The following is a 22,341-nucleotide window of genomic DNA, read 5'->3' as shown; positions in this document are numbered from 1 at the left end:
CTCTCTCTCTCTCTCTCTCCCTCCCTCCCTCTCTCTCTCTCTCTCTCTCTCTCTCTCTCTCTCTCTCTCTCTCTCTCTCTCTGTGCTTTAGAACGTAACCGCTGTGAAACAATCAGAAAATAACGTTTTATTTCTCTGATTCACCGGCTTTCTCGCTACTACCGCTCCCTCTCTTCATTCACTTTCTAGCTCGCTCGACCATCTCTCTCTCTCTCGCTCTCTCTCTCGGGCTATTAATTGAAGTTATATGTATGTTAAGTATGTTTTCAGTGCTGTGTTTTTGTGAGGAGGAACTGTGACTATGTGTGAACTTTGTCGGGTGATAACGTTACATTGGCTGTATTTATAACATTATAGGTCGGCGTTAGCTTGCTAGCCAGTTTTCATATGTGAAAACAGCAATAGTTTCACCGTGAGGCTCAGCAATGTCGCTATCTGTTATCTGCAATAACGCTAACTGTTAGTGAACTACATGGAATATGTAACGTTATATGTATTCATAATTTCCTGAATGACTGTAGTTCACCTTGCTGTGTCATTACAGCTTACCATTGTTTATTTCACCGTTACTGTAAATCAGCATTGTAGTTCACTGTACAAATGCCAGATCCATGCAGCATAGCTAAGTTACAGCTAGCTGGCTAACCTTAGCATAGCTTTGTTTACAGTTATAACGTTATTTGGCCGCCGCTGCCGCACACGGGAGAATTTTGCCTTCAGGGCTTTCTGCCAGAAAGCCTTTCTGACAGAAATCCACGGTTATGGTTTAGGTAGGGGTTAGGGTTTAGGTAGGGGTTAGGGTTTAGGTAGGGGTTAGGGTTACCCTAAGGCTTTCTACCAGAAAGCCCTGAAGGCGAACTTGTCCCGTGTGCGCCGCTGCCTTGCATCGCTCTTGGCTAGTAGAAGGCAATCGTTATACACCTTTGCTTTGTAACGTTACATCATTTATTGTTGGCTAAAATCAACACTATTTGTCATAATAGCTACATAAATTAGTATCATGGATCACGTTAGCTGGTGAAGTGATTTGACAAGCTAGCCAACTAACATATCCACTCAGAAAGTATTGCGTTACGAGCAAGCGAGCTATAGAAGTAGTGAAGCTGAAGAGACGCCACGGGAGAGCATCACGTCACATCCGTTGGAATCTCCCGGAAAAAACAGCCCGAGTCCTTCACATAGAATGTAGCTTTACACACTGTTACAGGCAACGGAGAAAGTCGGCGGAGGTCTCATTTTTTAAGTTACGTTACAACCCGTTCACACATTGGCAATAAAAAACAATTTATACATGTAAAAAGTTTGTAAAAGTTACATATAGGACCTTTAAATTGTAAGTATTGTCTAAGCTTTTCTTTTTTTTTTATTTTGGAAGTCATTTATTTTAAAATTTTAATTTAAGTTTTTTTTTTAAAGAATATTTTAAGTGCATTGAAGTATTTTTTTTTGTTTTTTAAAAAATTTCCTCTGTATTTCCCCTATATTTTCCTCTGTATATTCCCTTTTTTTTTTTACCCATAATGCCCAGCTCCTGGATGTCTAAAAGATTTTCCCATATATTTTCCCCTAATCCCCATGTATTTTCTCATATTTTCAGCTATTTTCCCATAATGCCACTGTATTTTCACATATTTTCTCATATTTTCCTTTATATTTTCCCATCATCCCCCTGTATTTTCTCATATTTTCTTATACTGTTTTCCCATAATCCCACTGCGCTTTTTTGTAATTTCTCTTATTTTCAACTGTATTTTCCCATAATCCCACTGTATTTTCTGTATGTTTCTTTATAGTTTCTTGTATTTCCTCATATCTTCTCATATTTTCCTATATTTTTATCTATATGTTCCTGTATATTTGCCCTATATTTTAGCATTTTTTTTACCCACAACCCCCCTGTGTTTTCCCATAATTCCTATACTGTCCTCGCAATGAGTAGTCCTTATTCAAAGCTAGACAGTTAGCTAACAGTATGAAGTCCTCCAATAAAGACAAGGCGTAACTTTTCTTGGATATTTAATGAAGATCCACAGATTTACTGTAAAACTGCAACAAAGCAGAAAATGCAACCACAAATCAGAATCTGAACAATACTCCTTACACAGAATGCTGAGTCACAGGGCAAGGCAGGTTAGCTAACAGGCTACAGCTATGCTAGCTATCAATTAAACCACTTTAGGACCTAATTTGCAGCAAAACAAATATACAGCAATTATATTATGCATGTAGTATCAAAAAATTGACAAAACAAAATACTCACGGACAAATAGTGTCCAAGGCAACAACGCTGAAGACAATTTGCAGCAGCAGAAGCAGTCAGATGTGCTCTCTACCCTGCCTCATTAACTCTGAGGGAAATTCCCTGCTCTACCAATACTGCTGTTAAATGACCAGGAGGGGGCACTGCAGTACACAAAAATCTACTTCGCTATTATACTGCACTCAAACAGAGGGCAGAACAATTCCCATAATTTCCCATAATTTTTTTCTCATATTTTCTCTTTTTCCCTCATAATTCCTGTTTTTTTACCCATAATGCCCAGCTGCTTGACGTCTACAACCTCCTGACCTTTGACAATCCGGACGGCGGAGCGTGGAAACAAGGCTTTGAGATTGGTTACCGTGGAGACGAGTGGGCGGAGCTTCCACTGGAGGTTTTCATCGTTCCGCACTCGCACAACGATCCAGGTGAAAAAACAAATGAATATGGAAATACATGAGGGGAAAATATAGATGAAAATACAGGGAAATATGAGAAGAAATTAAACAAAATAAGATAAAAATATAGCCACAAGTGGCCATGAAAGGGGTTCAAGCCTTTTCTGAACGGTACTGACGTCGCAAATAAAGTTTCAGCGGTTCCGAGGACATGGTCCAAATATTTCCCTTGATATATCTGCCAAATTTCGCGATCATTGAACACACGGGTGTGGAGTTACGGCCATTTTTGGCTTTTGCGGCGCCCCCTTTTGGTCAAATCGTACAAAATTCGGTACGCATGTTCGAAATGCCATTCCAGACGAGGCTGAGAAGTTTGGGACCGATTATGCAAATGGGCTTTGATTTACCGGCTGTTACATGGTTATTACACCATAGGCCCCGCCCAATTTCACCAATGATGACAAAACTTCTGATTTTGACTAGTACAGCCTCCCTGAAAATGTGTACCAAATTTCACGCAATTTCGTCACGGGATAGTTTTTTGGCATTTGTAGCGCCCCCTACTGTTCAATGTTAAAACAGCTTTGCACACATGGTCAGTGATGATATCTGAACATGTTCACCAAGTTTCGTGATGATTGAACAATCAGTCATGAAGTTATAACAATTTTGCTGACGGGCCACGCCCTCTCACGAATTTAAAAATTAATATCTTCAAAACGACAGTAGATATCAACAACCTTTTAACCACTTTTAATGAGATTAGTCTGTAGATGCTACATACCAATTTTGGTGATGATCGGTCAAACGGTGTAGGAGGGGGCGCCCTGGTGGCTCACCGAGTAGGGCGCGTACCATTCCCGCAGCGACCCGGGTTCGAATCCGACCCGTGGTCCTTTGCTGCATGTCCTCCCCTCGCTCTTTCTCCCATACCTTCCTGTCTCTCTCTCACTATATCTCTCAAATAAAGCATAAAATGCCAAAAATAAATCTTTAAAAAAAAAAAAAAAAACGGTGTAGGAGGAGATGTTAAAAATGTGTTTTTTCAAAACTTTCAAAATATCTCAAAAACTTTCCAGGCGGACCTTGAGGGTCCTTATAGCAAAGTTGTACAGTATGGTCAGCTGGACATGTGTACCAAGTTTTGTGAAAATTGGACCAACGGTGTGGACGTTATGGCCTTTAAAGTAAAATTATAGTTATAGCGCCCCCTTCAGGCCGATTGGGTAAATATTTGTTGAGCTAGTAATGGGTCATAGTATCTGTCATTGGGTCAAATTTGATGTCTCTGCTATGTACCAACTCACGGGAATTTGCGCCAACACGGATGAACAATAATAATAAACCAGCACAAAAACAATAGGGTTTCAGCCCTACGGGCTTGAACCCGTAATAAAAAATAATACAAAAAATCAAGAAAAAGAAAAAAAAATCAAGTGATAATAGAGAAAAAGCGCAAAAAGTCGAGAAAAATGTCAAAAATCAAGAAACAAATTATATAGCCGCAAGCGGTGATTGCGTGGTTCAAGCACACATGGCATTTAGCTATTTCAACTAATGCTTGCATCTAGAGCAAGTCTCCATTTACCAGTTAAGGAGATACAAATTCATGCCATTTTTGGCGCCCCCTAAGAGATGGTTTGGAATGATGATGCAGACATGCTTAATCATCTCTGCTGAACATGTGTAACAAGTTTTGTATTGATCCAGAAAAAAAATCAGTGAGTCACGGCTGCTTTGTGTTAGGCCACGCCCCTTGTGAAGTTCATTTGCTGCTAACGGCCATATTGTTTATCTGATTTTGTTGAAACATAGTTTCAAATTGTATCTCAATGCCCTTTGGCTTTATGCAAAGTTTGATTCAGATAGGTAAAAAACTGTAAAAGTCTTAGGGAAAAAAATGTTTTTCACAATATTCAAAAATTGTCATGCTAGATTTAGGTGGGAAATTTCCGAAGCTGGGACAGCTGGATCATGTCACCGAGTTTGGTGTAAATCAGACTGTAATTCTGTGAGATACAGCCTTTTTAAATTTCAGAATGTCAGTACAGTGCCCCCTTTTGACCCATCTGCTTAAAATTTGGTACACATTTGAAATGCCTTTCCAGACAATACTGCCAAATGTGGTACTGATTGTGCAAATGCACTTTGATTTAAAAGCTATTACATGGTTATTACATCATAGACCATACCCACTTTCGCATGTGTACCAAAGTTCATGCAATTTCAACAATTGCATTAGCAGATAGTTTTGTGGCCTTTGCGACACCCGCTATGGGTTGATTGGAAAATGCCATTGCAGACATGCTTGCTGTCCTCCCATGGACAAGTTCAACAGTCTTTGAGTTATGGCTAGAAATAAGAACTACAGAAAACTAGAGAAAATTAGTAAAAAAAAACTTGTCTTAGTATTTTTCTTCTAGTACTACTTGTAGTACTGCATGTACTTCATTCTGCAGTATTTTTCAGGTTGGCTGAAGACGTTTGACGGTTATTATCACGATCAAACGCGACACATTCTGGACAATATGGTGCTGAAACTCACTGAAGACATCAGGTACTGCAGTACTAATAATACTACTACTACTGCAAATTCTACTACTACTACTGCAAGTACTAGTGCTGATTTAGTGTAATTCATGTAAGTTTTTCTGAACTTTTTTAGATTTTTATTTTTTTCTTTATTTGTTATTATTTTTATGTAGTACTGCTGCAAATACTACAACTACAAATACTACCACAAATCTACTAAAACTACTGCAAGTACTACTGCAAATATTACTGCAAGTACTACAAATAGTTGAATTTTATTTTTCCGATTTCTTTCTTAAGATTTAATTTTTTTAATTGTATGTAGTACATGTATGTACATTTTTTTCCATTTGCTTATATTTAATATTTTACATCGTGCTACTGCAAATACTACTGCAAGTACGACTGTACTGTAAGAGGACTTTACAGAGAATGTGTCTAGCTAGGTCTAACTAAACACAGTCAGTGGTGAACAAAATTATATAGGATAAGCATAGCGAAAAACACAAGGTAGGCAAGAGCAGATTTTAGCAAGACAATCTACCTATTCTACAGCCTAATCTACCCGGCTCCCCAGCCTGAGACCCTAATGCACACAAGGAAAAACTCCCAAGAGAAACCTTAGTAGGAAAACTTGGAAGAAACCTTGGGTGGGCTGAGGCAGAGAGGGATTCCCCCCCCCCCCCCCCCGGGACGGCTTAGCATGCTATAGGTCCCGGGCAAAACATTGACAGAGTCATGGGCAACAATAATGAACTTACCAAATAAATAAATACAATAATAAATAAATAAATTGATCATAATAATCATATTTTTGATTAATTTTTGCAGGAGGAAGATGATCTGGGCAGAGATCAGTTATTTTTCGAAGTGGTGGGATGACATTGACGAACAGAAGAGAGAGATGGTGAAAAGGTAAACAAAAAAACTTACTTTTCATTCCTCTGTCCCTTGATTTCTTTTCTCTGCTTTTTTTTGCTCTATTATCTTGTTTTATGTTGTTTTTAGATTGTTTTTCTTGATTTCTAGATGTTTTTCTTATTTTGGTGAAATTTTTGTCATTTCATTGTGTTTTTTTGGTCAATTTTAGAAGTGTTTTGGTCATGTCTTTTGACACTTTTTGCATTTTCAGCCAATTTTTTGCATTTTTGTCAAGTTTTTAAAATTTTCCTGTAATTTTCGTTCATTTTCCCCCCATTTTTCCTCATTGATGCTTCATTTTTTTCCTCACTCTTCTGTCTTCCCCCCCTATTTTTTCCACTTTATTTGCTCATTTTCCCTTTTGTGTTTCTTTTTTACAAATTTTTGAAGTTTCTTCACTCATGTTCCCCCAAAATTGACTTATTTTAAGCATTTTTTTTATTTTTTGTTTACAATTTATTATTTTATTAACTGTTTAGTTTTTTTTTTTTTTACAAATCCCATAATATTCCCACATTTTGCCCAATTTCTTTTGTAATTTGAACCAACATTTAAACCAAAATGTTAATCATAATCTTTCTAAATTGCAACCATACTTTTTTCAAATACTTTTTTCTCATTTAAATCACTTTTTTTTTTATTTCCCACAATTTTGTCAATTCTTTTTACACTATTTGCCCATAATTATTGATAATTTTCCCCCAAATTTTCCTCTAATTTTAACTCGTTTTTTGGCATGTTTGATAAACAAATTTTCTACATTCTAATTTTCAACATTCTACCTACTTTACTTTCTGTTTTGTCACAATTGTCACAATATTATATTATAAATATATATTTCCATTTTTTTCTCTGTGTCTCTAAGGTTTTTTCTCCCAAATTGTTCCTATCATGTTAATGTTTGTCTCTTTATGCCCTTTCCAGTGCGAAGCAGGGAAACCTGTTGTAATTGGTGGAATTCCTATTATTATTTTTATTAATTATTTTTTCCCTGTATTTTGGCCAGTAACTCGGCCATACATTGATAACTTTTTGTCTATTTTGTCATATACATAGTCCCAGGTAACCGCTACTGGGATACAAAGAATGGCACAGATTGGCCCATAGGGGGCACTATAATAAGCTCCAAAAATCTACGGCTCAGCCCTGCTGTCCCGTTAGTCGTAGAGTTCTGAAACTTGGTACACGTATGTATCTGATCATGCTGAACAATTTTCCCAATGGGACCCATAAGCTCCGCCAATAAACAGAAGAGAGTGGAGGGGTCCTTACAAAATGACCTGTCAAACCATATAATAACATGTTGAGATTTGAGCAAATAACAGCCCTTTGAAGTTGTTGCTATATTATAACAAAGACTCCATTTCCCATAATTCCTTGGGTGCTCTTATGAACAACAAGTCAGAATGATACAAAAGTTGGTATGGAGGCTTCTTAGACTTGCTTTTACTTTGAAAGTAGCTAAGGAATCGGTTAAAGAAAAAGGCGGAGTTATTGACCAATGCAGTGGAAACCGTCCTATTGTTGCTTGCAGCTATATTGTTTATTTTTGTTTTTACAAATGTTACCAAATTTTTAAAATTAAAAATTTTATTTTTTACAATTTTTTTCCCAATTATTTCCCAATGTTTCCACATTTAAACTGTTTTTAACTGTTTTTAACTTTTTTTTAACCAGTTTTCTTTTTCCCAGTGTCTTACCAATTTTTCCCATATTTCTTTTCTAAATTGCTCTTGTTCTAATCTTAAGAAATATCTTTAATATCTTTTTTTCCCATTATTATATAGTATATATTATTTTTCCCCATTATTCTGCATAAATGGATAATATAGATGCATTTTTCATCTACTCTGTTTAGGTGCAGGATTCTGTGTGTTTTTTATTATTTGTTTTACTGCCTTGTTTTTATTGTATGTCTCTTAATGTTTGTTTTTGTATGTTGTTGCAACACTATCGCTGCTGTCTTGGCCAGGGCTCCCTCAAAAAGAGATCTTGTAATCTCAATGGGACTCACCTGGTTAAATAAAGGTTAAAAATAATAATAATAAAAATAATAATAATAATTTCTTCTATCTTTTTAACCAATTATATTAAAATTTATTTTCCTTCTTAGATTTATTTAAATTTAGTTTTATGTCATATTCACCAACTTTTTTTCTGTGATTTTGGTCTATTTTTTGTCATATTTTGGTGTTTTTGTGTCTATTGTTGTTTGTAGGTCATTTTTTGTTGTTTGCAGGTCAATTTTTTCTTTTTTTGTAATTCTTGACTTTTTATGGCCTTTTCTCTAATTTCTTTTTACCAATTTCTTACAAATTTTTCCAAAATTGTTTCCATGATGTTTAATGTTTTCTCTCTCTTTGTCCCTCCTGCTCTCTGATTGGTCAGGCTGGTGCAGTCGGGTCAGTTGGAGATGGTGACTGGTGGTTGGGTGATGGCTGATGAAGCAAATTCTCATTATTTCTCTCTGCTGGATCAGCTGATGGAGGGACACCAGTGGCTGCAGCGCCACCTGGGTCAGTGTGTTACTCTATTTTTATTTTATTTTGGGTTTTTTTGGGGTTTTTTTTGCTCCATTCTGTATTTTCTTTTAATTGTTTTGTAATGTTTTGTAGATTTTTTGGTAATTTGTTTTGTAATTCTTTTTGTAGTTTGTGGTCTCTTTTTTGGCATTTTTTGTAGGTTTTTTTAAATCTTTTTTTAATCATACTTTTTATCTTAGTTTTTTGTAATTTTATGGTAGTTGCTTCAGTGTTCCTTTCATTTTATTTTACTTAAATGCTATCCAATTTATGTATTAATTAAATGATAAAATTATGTTAGGTTTTTCAATTTAAATTTCATACTATCATTTTCCTTTGTGTAATTTTTTTTTTATGCATGTTTTTTGCTTCTTTTTCACATACCGCCCGGTAACAAACCTTTCTTCTCTGATTGGCTCCCAGGTGTGCGTCCTCACAGCGGTTGGGCGGTAGATCCATTTGGCCACTCCCCCTCCATGGCCTACCTGCTGAAGGGGGCGGGGCTTGGCGCCATGTTGATCCAGCGTGTTCACTATGCCGTCAAGAAGCATTTTGCCCAGAAACAGACGCTTGAGTTTCTTTGGCGACAAAACTGGGGTGAGCTGGGGGGGGGCAGAAGAGAGACAGAGGGAGGTAGAATATATAATATTATATATAATATAATTTTTGGGTTGTTTGTTGTTTTTTGGTCTTTTCTGTTTTTTCTTTTTTGCCATTTGCTGTTGTTTTCTTATTTTTTATCCTTTTTTTGGTCTTTTCCGTTGTTTTTTTGCTCAGTGTCATTTTTGTTTAATTTTTTTGTTTTTTCTATTCTTTTTTCTATTGACAGAATACGCATAAAATGAGAAAAACTGACAAAAATGTCACAGATACGCAAAAAATGCAAAAACATTTACAAAACAAAAAAATGACAAAAATCACATAAAAATTACAAATAAGGCTGAAAATATTGTTTTATTGTTTGTTATTTAGCGTTTTTTTTAATGTTTCAGCATTTTTGGGTTATTGCTTTTATATATATATTTGTTTTTTATATATATATTATATATGTATATTATATATTATTATATATTATATGAATATTATTTTATATATATGTTTTTTCTTCCCTCTTAATGAGGGAAAATTGAGTAAAAATTACTCAAATTGACAATTTTCTACCTTTCCTCCCTGACCCCTCCCACTTCCTGTTCCCAGACTCCTCCCCCCGCAGTGACATCACGTGTCACATGATGCCATTCTACAGCTATGACGTTCCGCACACGTGTGGACCGAACCCGGCCGTCTGCTGTCAGTTCGACTTCCACCGGCTTCCTGGTGGGCGGGTCTCCTGTCCTTGGAGGCTGCCGCCGCAGCCAATCACAGAGCAGAACATCCAGGAGAGGTAAGGGACATGGTAGGAAAATAAAAATGTAATTAAAAGACACCAAAATAAGACAAAAAGGTGAGAAGATCTGAAGAAGAAGAATAGAGGGAAATAATGGGAAATTCAGATACATTTTAGAGGAAAAACTCAAATAAATATTTGAGGAAACAAAAAATCTGAAAAACAAGAAAAGAATCAGGAAAAAATCGGAAACAGATGTGTGAATGACAAAAAAGGAAAAATTCGCTAAACAAGAAAAAAACGAAAATTTTGAAGACAATTACAGAAATACAAGATAACGGTAAGACATTTTTTTTATTAAAAAATTGCAAGACAAAATGAAAAAATCTAAGATAAGTTAACATTTTTTTGAGAAAAGTTGTAGCAAAAAAGAGAAAAGCAAAAATATAGACAAATGTTTTTGGTAAACAGGGAAAAATCTGACATTTTTAGAAAAATCTGAAAAAAAGAAAAATCAAAGAAAAATGAAAGAAATATTGGACAAAAAATAGAGAAAGATTACTTATATTTTAGCAGTCGCTCTCTCTTTCTCTCTCTCTGTCTTTTACTCCCTGTGTCTTGTTTTGTTTCTTTATCTTTTCTTGTTTCCTTCAATGTCAATGATCTGTGATTTATTTCTCCCTGTGTCTCTCTCTGTAGAGCTCTGCTCCTATTGGACCAGTACCGGCAGAAGTCCCGCCTCTTCCGCTCGTCCGTTCTGCTCGTTCCGCTTGGAGACGATTTCCGCTTTGTGGAAAGCAGCGAATGGGACGCTCAGTTCCAAAACTACCAGAAGATTTTCGACTTCTACGACTCGCACCCCGAGCTGAGGGTCAAGGTTGCCATGGAGACAAGTGGGGGGGAGAAATTATGAGAAAGTGTCCAGAAAATTAAGATATAATGAGCAAAAACATAGAAATTTAGTTTAAAGTTAAGTTAGCAAAAAATGTAATACAAAATTAGGAAGAAATGTTGAAGAAAATGAGCCACAAATGAAGAATACATTCAAAAAAGAATTATGAGAAATTTAGGAAAAAAAATTGAAGGAAATTAGCAAAAAAGTGAGATGAAAATTAACCAAAAACTGAGTAAAAAAAAACCCAAAGGGGGCTAAAGGGGGAACAGCAAAAGGAGAAACAGTGGACATGGAGAAAATGAGCAGAAAAAAGGTGTAGAAAAAGTGTCGGGCAAAATAAGAAGAAACACAAAGATTTACAGAAAATAACTAGCAGAGGTGGCAAAAAAGGACAAAATCAGCAACAAATGAAGAGAAAATGTTTTCTTCCAATTAGAGGAAAAATAATTCAAAAAGTGGTGAAATTTGGGAAAAAATAAGTGGAAAAACTGAGAAAATAAAAATAAAAAGTGCAAAAAAAATAAAAGGGAAAATGAGGTTAAAAATGAGAGGGAAAATGAACCAAAAATGGAGAAAGTTGAAAAAAATGAGTGTAAAAATCAGCACAAACTGAAAATATACGGAAAATAGTGGTAAAAGAAAGTTTTTAAGGAAAATTCAGACATAAAATCAAGAAAATTTAGGGAAACATTTTTAAAGATCAGTGAAAAATTGCATCAAAAAAAACTCTTTTTCTCCTCTTTCTCTGTTCTTCTCTTCTTCCATCAGGGAAAATATAGGGAAAAAATTTAGCAATTAAGGGAAATATGAGCAAAAATTGAGAAAAATAAGAAAAAATAATCAGTGAAAAATTGTGTCAAAAACGATAAACTCCGTATTTTCTTGTTCTCCTCTTCCTCACGTCTTCTCCTCTTTCAGGCACATTTTGGCACGCTGTCAGACTACTTCCTGTCACTGCGGCGGCGTCTGGACGCGGAGGGGGAAGAGCTTCCTGTGCTGCGTGGCGACTTCTTCACGTACGCCGACCGCGACGATCATTACTGGAGCGGATACTTCACTTCCAGACCGTTTTATAAACGACTGGATAGAGTGATGGAGGCCACGCTCAGGTAGATGACAAGAATAAAAAAAACAATAAAAATGTTGCACTAAGATTTTAAAAGGATAGAAATTTAAAAATGTTAACGATTGAAACTAAAAAAGAATATAATATTTGGAAATCATATTTCAATAGCTTTTACAATTTCAAAATAGTGGTCAATTCACAGAGATAAAACTAGCAGTACAATATCACTTTGTATTACTAGTTTTGGGCAAAGGTTGAGCACTGATATAGAAAATCCACATCAGTTGATTTTTATTGATTTCAGATTTCAGTGACAGGTAACTGTTATTGGTGTATTGGTGCCCACCTCTACTTGAAGCCCCAATCCATGATCACTGTTGAGAGCAGAGTTCTGTCTCGTGTAGCGAGTTCAACATAGGCTCTTTTTGTCTAAGCCGGCGTCACTAAACCTAACACTGGTGATCCAGATAACTGGTCTAACTGCTGGTTATCAACTGGCTCTGTCAACCCAGGATTTACCTATCAGCTATGAGCGTGTTCACATGAAAGAGGCGGGGTTTGTAACAAATAGCCAATCACATGCAACATGGACAGATCCAGATCAGACAATTTGGATAAGATAAGATGAAACTACTGCTCCCGTGGGGAAATTAGATTGTTGCAACGGCAAAAGTAATATGATTCAGCAGGGAAAAGGATATAGAATATAAGCGCAAATACGTTACGTAACATTATCATCGTTATTTTGAAAGAGACGGAGGTAAGTGTTCTCAAATTTTCTATCCAGTCTGTTTCCTCAACATTGCGGTTATTCCCATAGATATTAAACGGTTGTTCCTCCAGTTCTGCGGTCTTGGGCCCAAATGTCGCGGTTGAAAGTATCAAATCCATGTGGTGGAAAAAGAGAATATGACGCCGCTGTCTGTGGCGGTTTATTAAGATCTTATGGATAAATTGACACCTCTGGTTACTGGTGTTAGTGGTGTGTAATCTGAAAACACAGGCAGTGGTAGCCGCCGTATTGGTCTGGAATAAATGTTACTATGGTTACAGACATTATTTACAACCATTGCGAGGTCGGAGGAGTGGAGTGACTCCTGTTACCCTACAGACACAGTGGTCATTTTACTCTGCTCTGCTCCAGTGTGACCAGACATAATATGCAAATTCACTCTCATTCATAAATTCGGTTGTCACTACCAAATTCTGGCAGTGTGGGCAAAGGTGTCAGCTGCTGCCTGAAAATGTTGACATGCTAATTTTCATCAAAAAAATAAAACATGTCATCCTAGGTTAGAAAATTAGTGTCTGAACATATTTGTTGTTTTCATTTAAGTTGAAGTTTTGTGGCCTGCCTGGCCAACTAAGGTGTTTGGAGAATGTTAGATCAACATGTTCAGACATTTGCACAAATTGTAAAGAGGACATCCTTGTTTAGATATTTTATTTTAATTTACAATTTGTTTCATTTAGACAAGCATCCACTGTTAAAAGCTGATTTATTTTATTCAACAGATTCTATTAGTTGGTTTATTTCTTTGTTATATATTTTTCAGTGCAAAAAGCATTATAAAAGAAACCGTAGGAATAGGTTAAACTTCAAGTTGAAAATATTGTTTTTTGACATTTTATGTCTAAGCAATAAGCAAAGAATCTTCTACAGTCATCATTTGTTTCCATTTAAACTTTGTTAAAAAATATCGTCATTGTATCGAACCGTGAAGCCTGTACCGTGTATAGTATGGAACCGTGAGCTTAGTGTATTGTCACACCCCTAGTTAAGGTACATACCCTTTATTATTGGGGAGACAATCCCTAGAGGATTATATAAACCCTAATATACTGCTGATATCTTCAACACATGGGTATTGGACAGGAATGGATACTAACATTGGGTTCTTCAATAGGCTGCATTGAACCAAACACTGTCGGGAATCCAGTGAAAAAAATTCAGCGCAATTAATATGCAACAGTAACTTTCATTCATTGATAATATGGTCATGTAAGTACCTGCTATATCTCCAATATAAGAAGTTATCATGGAAAGCAAAGTGATTCTGCTGGTCTGCAAACACATCGCCCTGCGAACAGCACTCCTTACTGTCTGTTCATTCAATAGTAGCCTAACAGGTTTCTGTAGGTTTCTCTGCAGTATTTTTGTCCATATCAGGATCCTGTAGGAAAGATGACTCCCTGTTTCCAGAGAGCTGATTGGCCAGGAGGCCTTTCATACATTTTGATCTGATAGCCCGAACCGACCCTGCTCTGGAGCAGGTTAGCAGTGCAGCAGCTTACCATGGTGATCTGCCCCGGTTAAAAGTGAGACACCTTCATGAGACTGAAAAGCCAGAGTTAAACCCAAAGTTAGCTGCTAACGAATCCGAATTCCTCCATAACATTCTGGATAGATTGTGACAAACAGATTTTGATTGAAATCTCCCATAATTATATTACCTTCAGAGAATGAGTTAAGATGATTGATTAAGGTTATCAGTTGATTTCTGAAAGCAACAACAAGTTTTTACATTGATGGTCTGTAAAGGACAGCAATAATGGTTTCCAGCAGTGCCACTGTAAATGTTATGATAGGACGTTTATTATGGTTTTCTTTAGGTACAGGCAGGATAGGTTTGTGATAGGGTTTGGTGCAGGGAAAGACTGATGCTGATTGAGGGGAGGTAGAATCTTGCCAATTGGTAGTTGGTTTCAAAGACATGTATGTTAGGGTTAATACTCCTGTCGGTGCCCCTGACCAAGGCATTGGCAAAAGAACTGGAGTTGGTGGCGCTGTACTGCGACTGCCCACTGCTCCTAGTGTTGTGTATAGGATGGGTCAAATGCAAAGGACAAATTTCCCCACGGGGATGATAAAGTATACAAATACAAATACAAATACAAATACCTGTGGGCACGGCCTGCCCTAGAGAGTTATGTTTTTGAAGCGCCAGTCTGGAGGCATGGCGGCGGTAGGACAAATGGAAGCAGAAGCCCTCATAAGAGTAGTCTAATTGTTTTCCCTATCATCCCGACTGCCACGTATTTTCCCAAGGACAACCACCACAATTAAACTAAACTCTAACCACGAAAGACCAGAGCTGGCCGCTCATACAGTCCCTGAAGTGGAGTGACTCACCAAGGACCATGAAGCAGCCAGCCTGGCCCAACCGACACCCAGCCTCGGTAACACTCTGTTCTTTCCCTCCGAGGTAAATTCAGTTTTCCCACACAGGGTTTAGTAAGGATCACAATCAAGTCAAAACACACACACAGGGTTAGCTTCCAGGTTACGACGCTAGGCTAACTTGGTTGCCGATAACAGGTAGGTCAGTTCCCTAGACTGGTGGACTAGCATTAGGGTCGTAACAGTGAACAATATTATACTTTGCATTGTTTTTGAAGTAAACTCCAGCACCACCATGTTGTTCCTTTTTCAATTCCTGGAAGAGCTCTTCACTTTAATCATATGAGAGGCGTTTTGGTTGGCTATGAACATTACATTACATTTATGTCATTTAGCAGATGCTCTTGTCCAAAGCGACTTACAATAAGTACATTTTGTCAACCGTAGTGAAACCAACTGTGTATCACAGTCTTCATCAGCTAAGCCTTTTAATAGGAATAAGTAGTATTCCTTTTTTTTTTTTTTTTTTTTTTTAAATTTAAAGAAGGGTAAGAAGATAGGTTAGTTCAAGGGGGGTCCAGGTGTAACCTGAAGAGGCGGAGCTTGTTCCACCATTGTGGCACCAGGGATGAGAAGAGTCATGACTGGGATGACCGACTTCTGAGCCCATGTAGCGGTTCTTGGCAGTCTGAGAGGGAAACACAGTAGTGTTGTCAATGGAAATGGAGGTCTGTGAGAGGGAAATCTTTCCCAGGGAGAAAGAGCAGCTCCGTCTTTTCAAGATTGAGCTTGAGGTGGAGAACAGACATCCAAGCTGATGTGTCTGAGACACGAGGAGACGCTCCACCAGTTTGTGTTTCTGAGGCGAAGCAGAGGGAGAGCTGAGTGTCGTCAGCATAACAGTGACAGGAGAAGCCATGAGAGGGGATCACATGGCCGAGGGATTTAGTGTAGAGCAAGAATAGCATGGGCCCCAGGACTGAGCCCTGAGGAACACCGGTGCTAAGTGTGCAGAGTCTGGACCGAGATCTCCTCCATGAGACCTGGTGAGAGGGTTAGACAGACAGGATGAGAACCAGGAGTGTGCAGATCCGCTCAATGAATGAAGGCATGTTTTGCATTGACTTTTCAATAGCGTCTTTAGCATATATAGCACTGGGTTTAAAATCTTCAATGATTAGTGAGGTGACATGACTTAAAGCTACATATGCTTGACCATAGGTGAAAATCTTGTTGGTTTGTAACCTTTATTTACACAGGGAAAACATATTGAGAGCTAGCCCTCTTTTACAAATGTTCCCTGTTTACAGAATAGCAATAGTACAGTACAATAAGACAATAGGAAAATAAAGGGAAGGTGGACAAGAGATAAACATCCACAAGCATACAGATACACACACACACACACCTAACCACTCTCTCATTAACACACAAGCATACCTAACTGCAGAAAGTATGTCCTAATGCTACAAAAGAAACAATTTTTACATATCTCATGCTAATAATAAGATAGCTAGGCTAATAGTAATACGAAATCATTATTATACATAATAATAACCACAGCTAGGTGAAACAAGAACACTCAATAATAAAGAAGTCCTCAACTAAGGATTTTAACTGTCCAACTGGCATAAGCGAGACCAGCTTCAACCTGTCTTGGAGTTTATTCCATTTATATGGTGCAAAAAAGCTGAATTCTGTTTTTCCTAAATCAGTTGAAACGTGGAATTTTGAGTGTTAAGTAATCTTGTGGCTATTTGTTGACTTGTAATTTAAAAGAGAAGTTAAGTAACGAGGAAGCTTCTGCAAGAGAGCGCAATGATGTGTCCTAAATCTATCACCAGTAATGAAACGAAGGGCGGCATGGTAAATGGGATCTAATTGGTTTAAGGTTGTTGCTGAAGCATGCATATAAATCACATCACCATCTAAAACCAAAAACACTATCAGTGTGAGTTTTGAAAGAGAATTTATCATCGATCCAAATTCCAAGGTATTTATAATGTGGGACTCTTTCGATCAGTGTGCCATCAAGAGTATACAGCTGTGAATTTACCACATCAAGTTTCTTGGTCTTCTATAAATATGGTCTGCAATGAATTGAATGCAAGCTGTAAATTTTGTAGGGCTTGCTGTACAGAGTCCGCACTACAATACAGCACTGTGTCATCTGCATAAAGGTGGAATTTACAATTTAATTTAACAATGAGGGAACACTTGCATTGATGAAAATTGAAAACAATACAGGACAAAGTATTGACCTTTGCAGAACACCTTTAGTTATACCTTGGAAATCTGATTTAATAATATCAGCCTAATAATAACAGCAGAATAAGCTGTTTGGCATTGGCAGAGAAGATTTGGGAAATTTTACATGAGCGCAACCCACATACTCAGCTGTGCTGCTCATCCCACAAATGCATGTTCCTTACAAATGAGGCACCATTTAAAAGGGAAATAAACAGGCTTTCCAACGGTATAAAATGTATTGCCAAGAAGCATTGTTACAACAGAGAAATCATCTACCAAACACAAAGTTCCAAACTTTTTGTGCAATGTTTAGAAAGAATCTAAGAAATATTGACATTTGACATCCCTTACTAGTTTGGTACATATGTTTCTTAATTGCCTGAATTTATCCCAATCAACTTGGCTGCATGTACGCCTAGCCTCAGCCCAGGCTTTACTTTTTGACTAAATTAAATTAATGAGTTCAGATGTCAACCAGCGGTTGTGTCTGTTCTTAACTCTCAATGTTTTAACAGGGGCATATTTATCCATTAGAGAAATCCCTATCAATAACCTTTATACAACATTTAAAGAGGACGGTCCCAAGACACACCTTAACACTAAATTGTCCATAACTCATTGACCATTCATCTAATCAAGCCAGAATTACATGTTGAGGAGTGTTGCTGGAACACACCCACAAAAGCATTTTGAGCTCTACCACTAGTGGGTGCTACAAGTGCTAAAAGTTTATATCTCATAATTGACTGCATAAATTTATATGAAATTTTGTACACACGTTTTAGGATCATGTCCAAGTCGACCCATGAAATTTGGTTGTGATTAATGAAAGTGGGTGTGGCTTATTGCATAATGACCACATTTCCATAGATATTAAAGTGGAAAAAATCAGCCGTATGTCCCAGAGAGCTGAAATTTTCAGGACATGTCGGCTCAAGTGAGATAAATCTTTCATCCACTGGTACATACACCCGATTCTGACGTCGCCCCCCTCTGTTTATAACAAAAACTGACTACATGTCTGATCTTCACAGCTTGTCTGTGTGTGTGTCTACCTTCTGTAATGTTTTGTCTGTATTTGCAAATTGTGATTGGACCCCGCAATTGGCGCTTGCGGCTATATTTCCTTTCATTTTTTCACTTTTCATTTCAAAACCTTTTTTTATTTTTTGTTCATGTTTTCACTTTTTTGCTAAATTTTTTCTTAAGTTTTGCCTTTTTTTGCTTTTTTGTCTATATTTCTTGCTGAGTTTTTTCCTGATGTTTCACTAATTTTTTCCCAAAAGTTTTGCTGAAGTATTTCTATTTTTGTAAATTTTTTTCTTAATTTTGTCTTAATTCTCTCTATACTCAGTCTCTCTTCTATCTTTTCTTTCCTGCTGTTTCTTTCCTACTGGAGCGGATACTTCACTTCCAGTCCGTTCTATAAATGACTGGATAAAGTGATGGAGGCGATGCTCATGTAAACGACAAGAATGAAAAGAAAAAAGAAAGAAAAATAATCCACTGTTTTTGCTGTTTTTTCCTGATTTCGCTTCATTTTCCTAAATTATTTCCGTTTTTTTTCTTCATTTTTTCAAAATCTTTGCTAAAGATTTTTTGTCGTCGTTTTTTGCTCTGTTCTGTTGTTTCTTATGGTTTCTCTTTACTGGTACTAATACTTCACTTCCAGTCCATTCTGTAAATGACTGGATAGTGATGGAGGCCACATTCAGGTAAACAACAAAGACAGAATTAGAGATATTACTTTTTTTTCTGATTTCTGGCTCATTTTCTCTATTTCCCTTCATGTTTTCCTGTTTTTTACTAGTTGTCCTAATTATTTATTTTTTTGTTAGTCTTTTTGTTAGTACATTTTTTACTAAATTTTCTTAACCTTTTTTGCAAATTTTTCCCTATATTTTTGCTTTATTTTTCTTAATTTTCCTCATTTTCCCAACATTTCTGTCTTTTCTATGTGAGCCTAACCTCTCTCTCTCTCCCTCTCTTCACAGAGCGTCAGAAATCCTCTACAGCCTCGCTCTAGCAGAGATTCGTCATTTCCGTGGCGACGCCTCAGGTTTCTTTCCTGCCGCTGATGGTTTCCGGCAGCTGGTGGCGGCGCGGCGGAACCTGGCGCTGTTCCAGCATCACGATGCTGTGACCGGGACGTCCCGTGACCACGTGGTCCAGGACTATGGCACCAGGTGAGAGGAGAGGGTGGGACTTCCTGTTTAGCATTAGCAGTAAGTGTTAACCCCTTTTAACTTCCATTCTTTTAGCATTAGCAGTTAGAAATAATATGAAGTTTTCAACAATTTGTCATATGTTTTAATAACTGACATTATGTACAGAGTAAATATAAACACTGAAGTAAAACGCTGAAGTTAAAAAATAAATGATTTTAACATTTAGTTAAAATCACTAATGTGGGATTTTTTGAGTGTGGCCTGCAAAATTAGCTGAAAATCATTTAAGGTGGACATTTTTTACAGTGTAGAAATGATACTGAATGAACTCCCTTCGATAATTTTCTATAGTGTTGTGAAAACTTGATGACATCACTTTTTCCTTAAACATTTACTTAAAATCTTTAAGTTTGTTTTTGTTTTTTACAGTGTAGACTGCATTTGGCTAAAATTATTTAAGGTGGATAATTTTTGAAGTGTATACTTCCTGACATTTAGTTTAAATGACTTAAGGTGGACATTTTTTTAGTGTAGACTTCAGCATTTGGTTAAAATCAATTTCCCATTTGGCAGACACTTTTATCCAAAGCGACATACACATGAGATTTTAATACAACACAAGCAAGGATCTAGTCAGCAGAGAACGAGAGTAAGAGCCATGAAGCAAAGATCTGGTCCAACAAGACAGAGGAGCTACGAGGCAGAGAGGCACAGAAAGAGTTTTTTGGGTTTTTTTAGCAATTGCACAGTCCATCAGGTGAGAAGGTGTTCAGTAAAGAGCTGGTCTTTAGCCTTTTCTTAAAGATTGAGAGGGACTCTGCAGATCGAATGGAGTTTGGTAACTCGTTCCACCACCGGGGAACCACAGAAGAAGAGTCTGGATAGAGACTTAGGGCCTTGTTGTGGTGGCAGACGAGGAACCACAGAAGAAGAGTCTGGATAGAGACTTAGGGCCTTGTTGTGGCTCCTTGGCAGAGCGTAGTGGGCGGAGGGAGCGTAGACCTGAATGAGGAGTTCAGGTCGGTCGGAGCCGCTTTGTAGGCGAGCATCAAGGACTTGAACTGGATGCGGGCGACTGGGAGCCAGAGGAGGAGATGAACAGCAGAGTGACATGTGCTCTTTTGGGGGTGAAGACCGGACGCTCCGCCTGTTCTGGATCATCTGCAGAGGTTTGAGCTACATGCCGGGAGCCCTGCCAGGAAGGAGCTGCAGGAGTCAAGGCTGATATTACAAGAGCCTGAACCAGGAGTTGAGCTGCATGTTCAGACAGGTAGGGTCTGATCTTCCTGATGTTGTACAGAGCAAATCCACATGACCGAGCGACAGAAGCCACATGCTCCTTGAAGGTTAGCTGGTCATCAGTCATGACACCCAAGTTTCTGGCAGACTTTGTGGGAATGAGCTGAGCTGATTGGAGCTGGATACTGATCTGTTGTTGTACAGAGGGACTGGCTGGGATGACAAGGAGCTCAGTCTTTGACAGGTGAAGCTGAAGGTGGCGTTCCTTCATCCAAGCTGAGATATCGGCGAGGCGTGGGGTCGTCTGGCGGGAACGATAGGAAGAGCTGGGTGTATTTTGTGTTAACTATTCCTTTAAGGCAGACATTTTTTACAGTGTAGACCTCAATGTTTGGTTAAATAGTTGTTAATGGAGACAGTTTTTACAGTGTAGGCTTCAACATTTGATTAAAATCACTCGTTCAGGTGGACATTTTTTACCATGTAGACTTCAACATTAGGTTAAAATCTCATGTTAATGGGGCCAATTAGTAGTGTACACACCAGGTGAGAGGGGGCGGGACTTCCTGTTTAGAGTGTAGGGGGGAGGGGCTTTGTGGAGAAGAGGTGAAGAGGTGGGGTGTTAGCATGGTAGCATGTTAACATTAATAGAGAATTGAGGGAAGAAAAATGAAAGGGGAGAAAAAGAACCCAGAAAAAAAGAAGAAGAAACAGAAAAGTAACAGAAAAATTAAGAGGTTTTGGGAAATTATGGAGGAAAAAATAGAGAAGACAAAGTGAGGAATAGATCAACTTAGCATGTTAGCATATGGGGGGGTTTTAGCATTTGGAAGCAATTTGGTCAGATCCTCATGTCAGCTGTAAATATGAAAAATAATATTAAGGGGAAATGGATGAAAAATTGAAATATTTGAATTGAAACTTAAATTGAAAATTAAATAAAAGAAGAAAAGATGAAAATTGAAAAATGTTATTGAAAAAGTTAGCATGTGGGAGGGGCTTAAGGTTTGGAACAGGTTTTGGAGGTTTAGCATGTTAGCATTCACTTGCTATGATGTCATCAATATCAAAAACCTGTCATTGAAAAACTGGAAGAAAAGTTTGAGAAAATTAACAAAAAATAATTAAAATGAGTAAATTTGGCACATGAATGACAAAAATATGGACAAAATTAGGAAAAAGTAGATTAAAAAATAAAATAAAAAATAAAGGTAAAGACCAGGTAGAATTGGCATGTTGGCATAACTTCCATGTTGTTAGCATGTTCTGCGTCACTTCCATTGGTTTAGCATGTAGCATTTGGTTGGATTCTCTGCTGTCATGTTAGCATGTTTGCATGGCGATTAGGGCTGACCCGAATGCTTCGAAGCTTCTACCGTTGCCATGGTAATCAATGTCCAATCAATGTCCCCCCCCCCCCCCCCCCCCCCCCCGCCCCCCGTTGAATATTCACGGGTAATTCTCACTGAAGCTTCGAAGCCCCAAAAATGGTATTCGGGACAGCCCTAATGTTGATGCTTGGAGTCACTTCCATTGGTTTAGAATTTAGCACTACTTTTCTTGGCTTCTGGCTTAATGTTAGCATGTTAGTATTAAGTGTTTCAAGGCACTTCCATTGGTTTAGTATTTAGCATTCAGC

General features: G+C 37.6%; 1 protein-coding gene across 1 annotated transcript in view; it reads left to right on the top strand.

The window, feature by feature from the left end:
• Positions 1-22,341, top strand: part of LOC139638304 (alpha-mannosidase 2-like) — a gene marked incomplete at its 3' end in the record, with an annotated part of 47,522 nt that overhangs the window by 6,224 nt on the left and 18,957 nt on the right. Inside the window, exons 4-12 of the mRNA XM_071512403.1 lie at positions 2,544-2,688; positions 5,131-5,218; positions 6,025-6,108; positions 8,503-8,630; positions 9,060-9,233; positions 9,834-10,020; positions 10,663-10,840; positions 11,777-11,967; positions 19,290-19,481. Coding sequence (XP_071368504.1) covers positions 2,544-2,688; positions 5,131-5,218; positions 6,025-6,108; positions 8,503-8,630; positions 9,060-9,233; positions 9,834-10,020; positions 10,663-10,840; positions 11,777-11,967; positions 19,290-19,481 — 1,367 coding nt within the window. The remainder of the gene's footprint in view (positions 1-2,543; positions 2,689-5,130; positions 5,219-6,024; positions 6,109-8,502; positions 8,631-9,059; positions 9,234-9,833; positions 10,021-10,662; positions 10,841-11,776; positions 11,968-19,289; positions 19,482-22,341) is intronic.

This window comes from Centroberyx affinis, unplaced genomic scaffold (genome assembly GCF_046629955.1).
Source record: "Centroberyx affinis isolate AG114_WGS23_722 - 3 ecotype Tasmania unplaced genomic scaffold, CSIRO-AGI_Caff_v1 ptg006253l_1, whole genome shotgun sequence".
NCBI classification, from domain to species: Eukaryota; Metazoa; Chordata; class Actinopteri; order Beryciformes; family Berycidae; genus Centroberyx; species Centroberyx affinis.
This window is presented reverse-complemented; position numbering and strand designations above follow the sequence as displayed.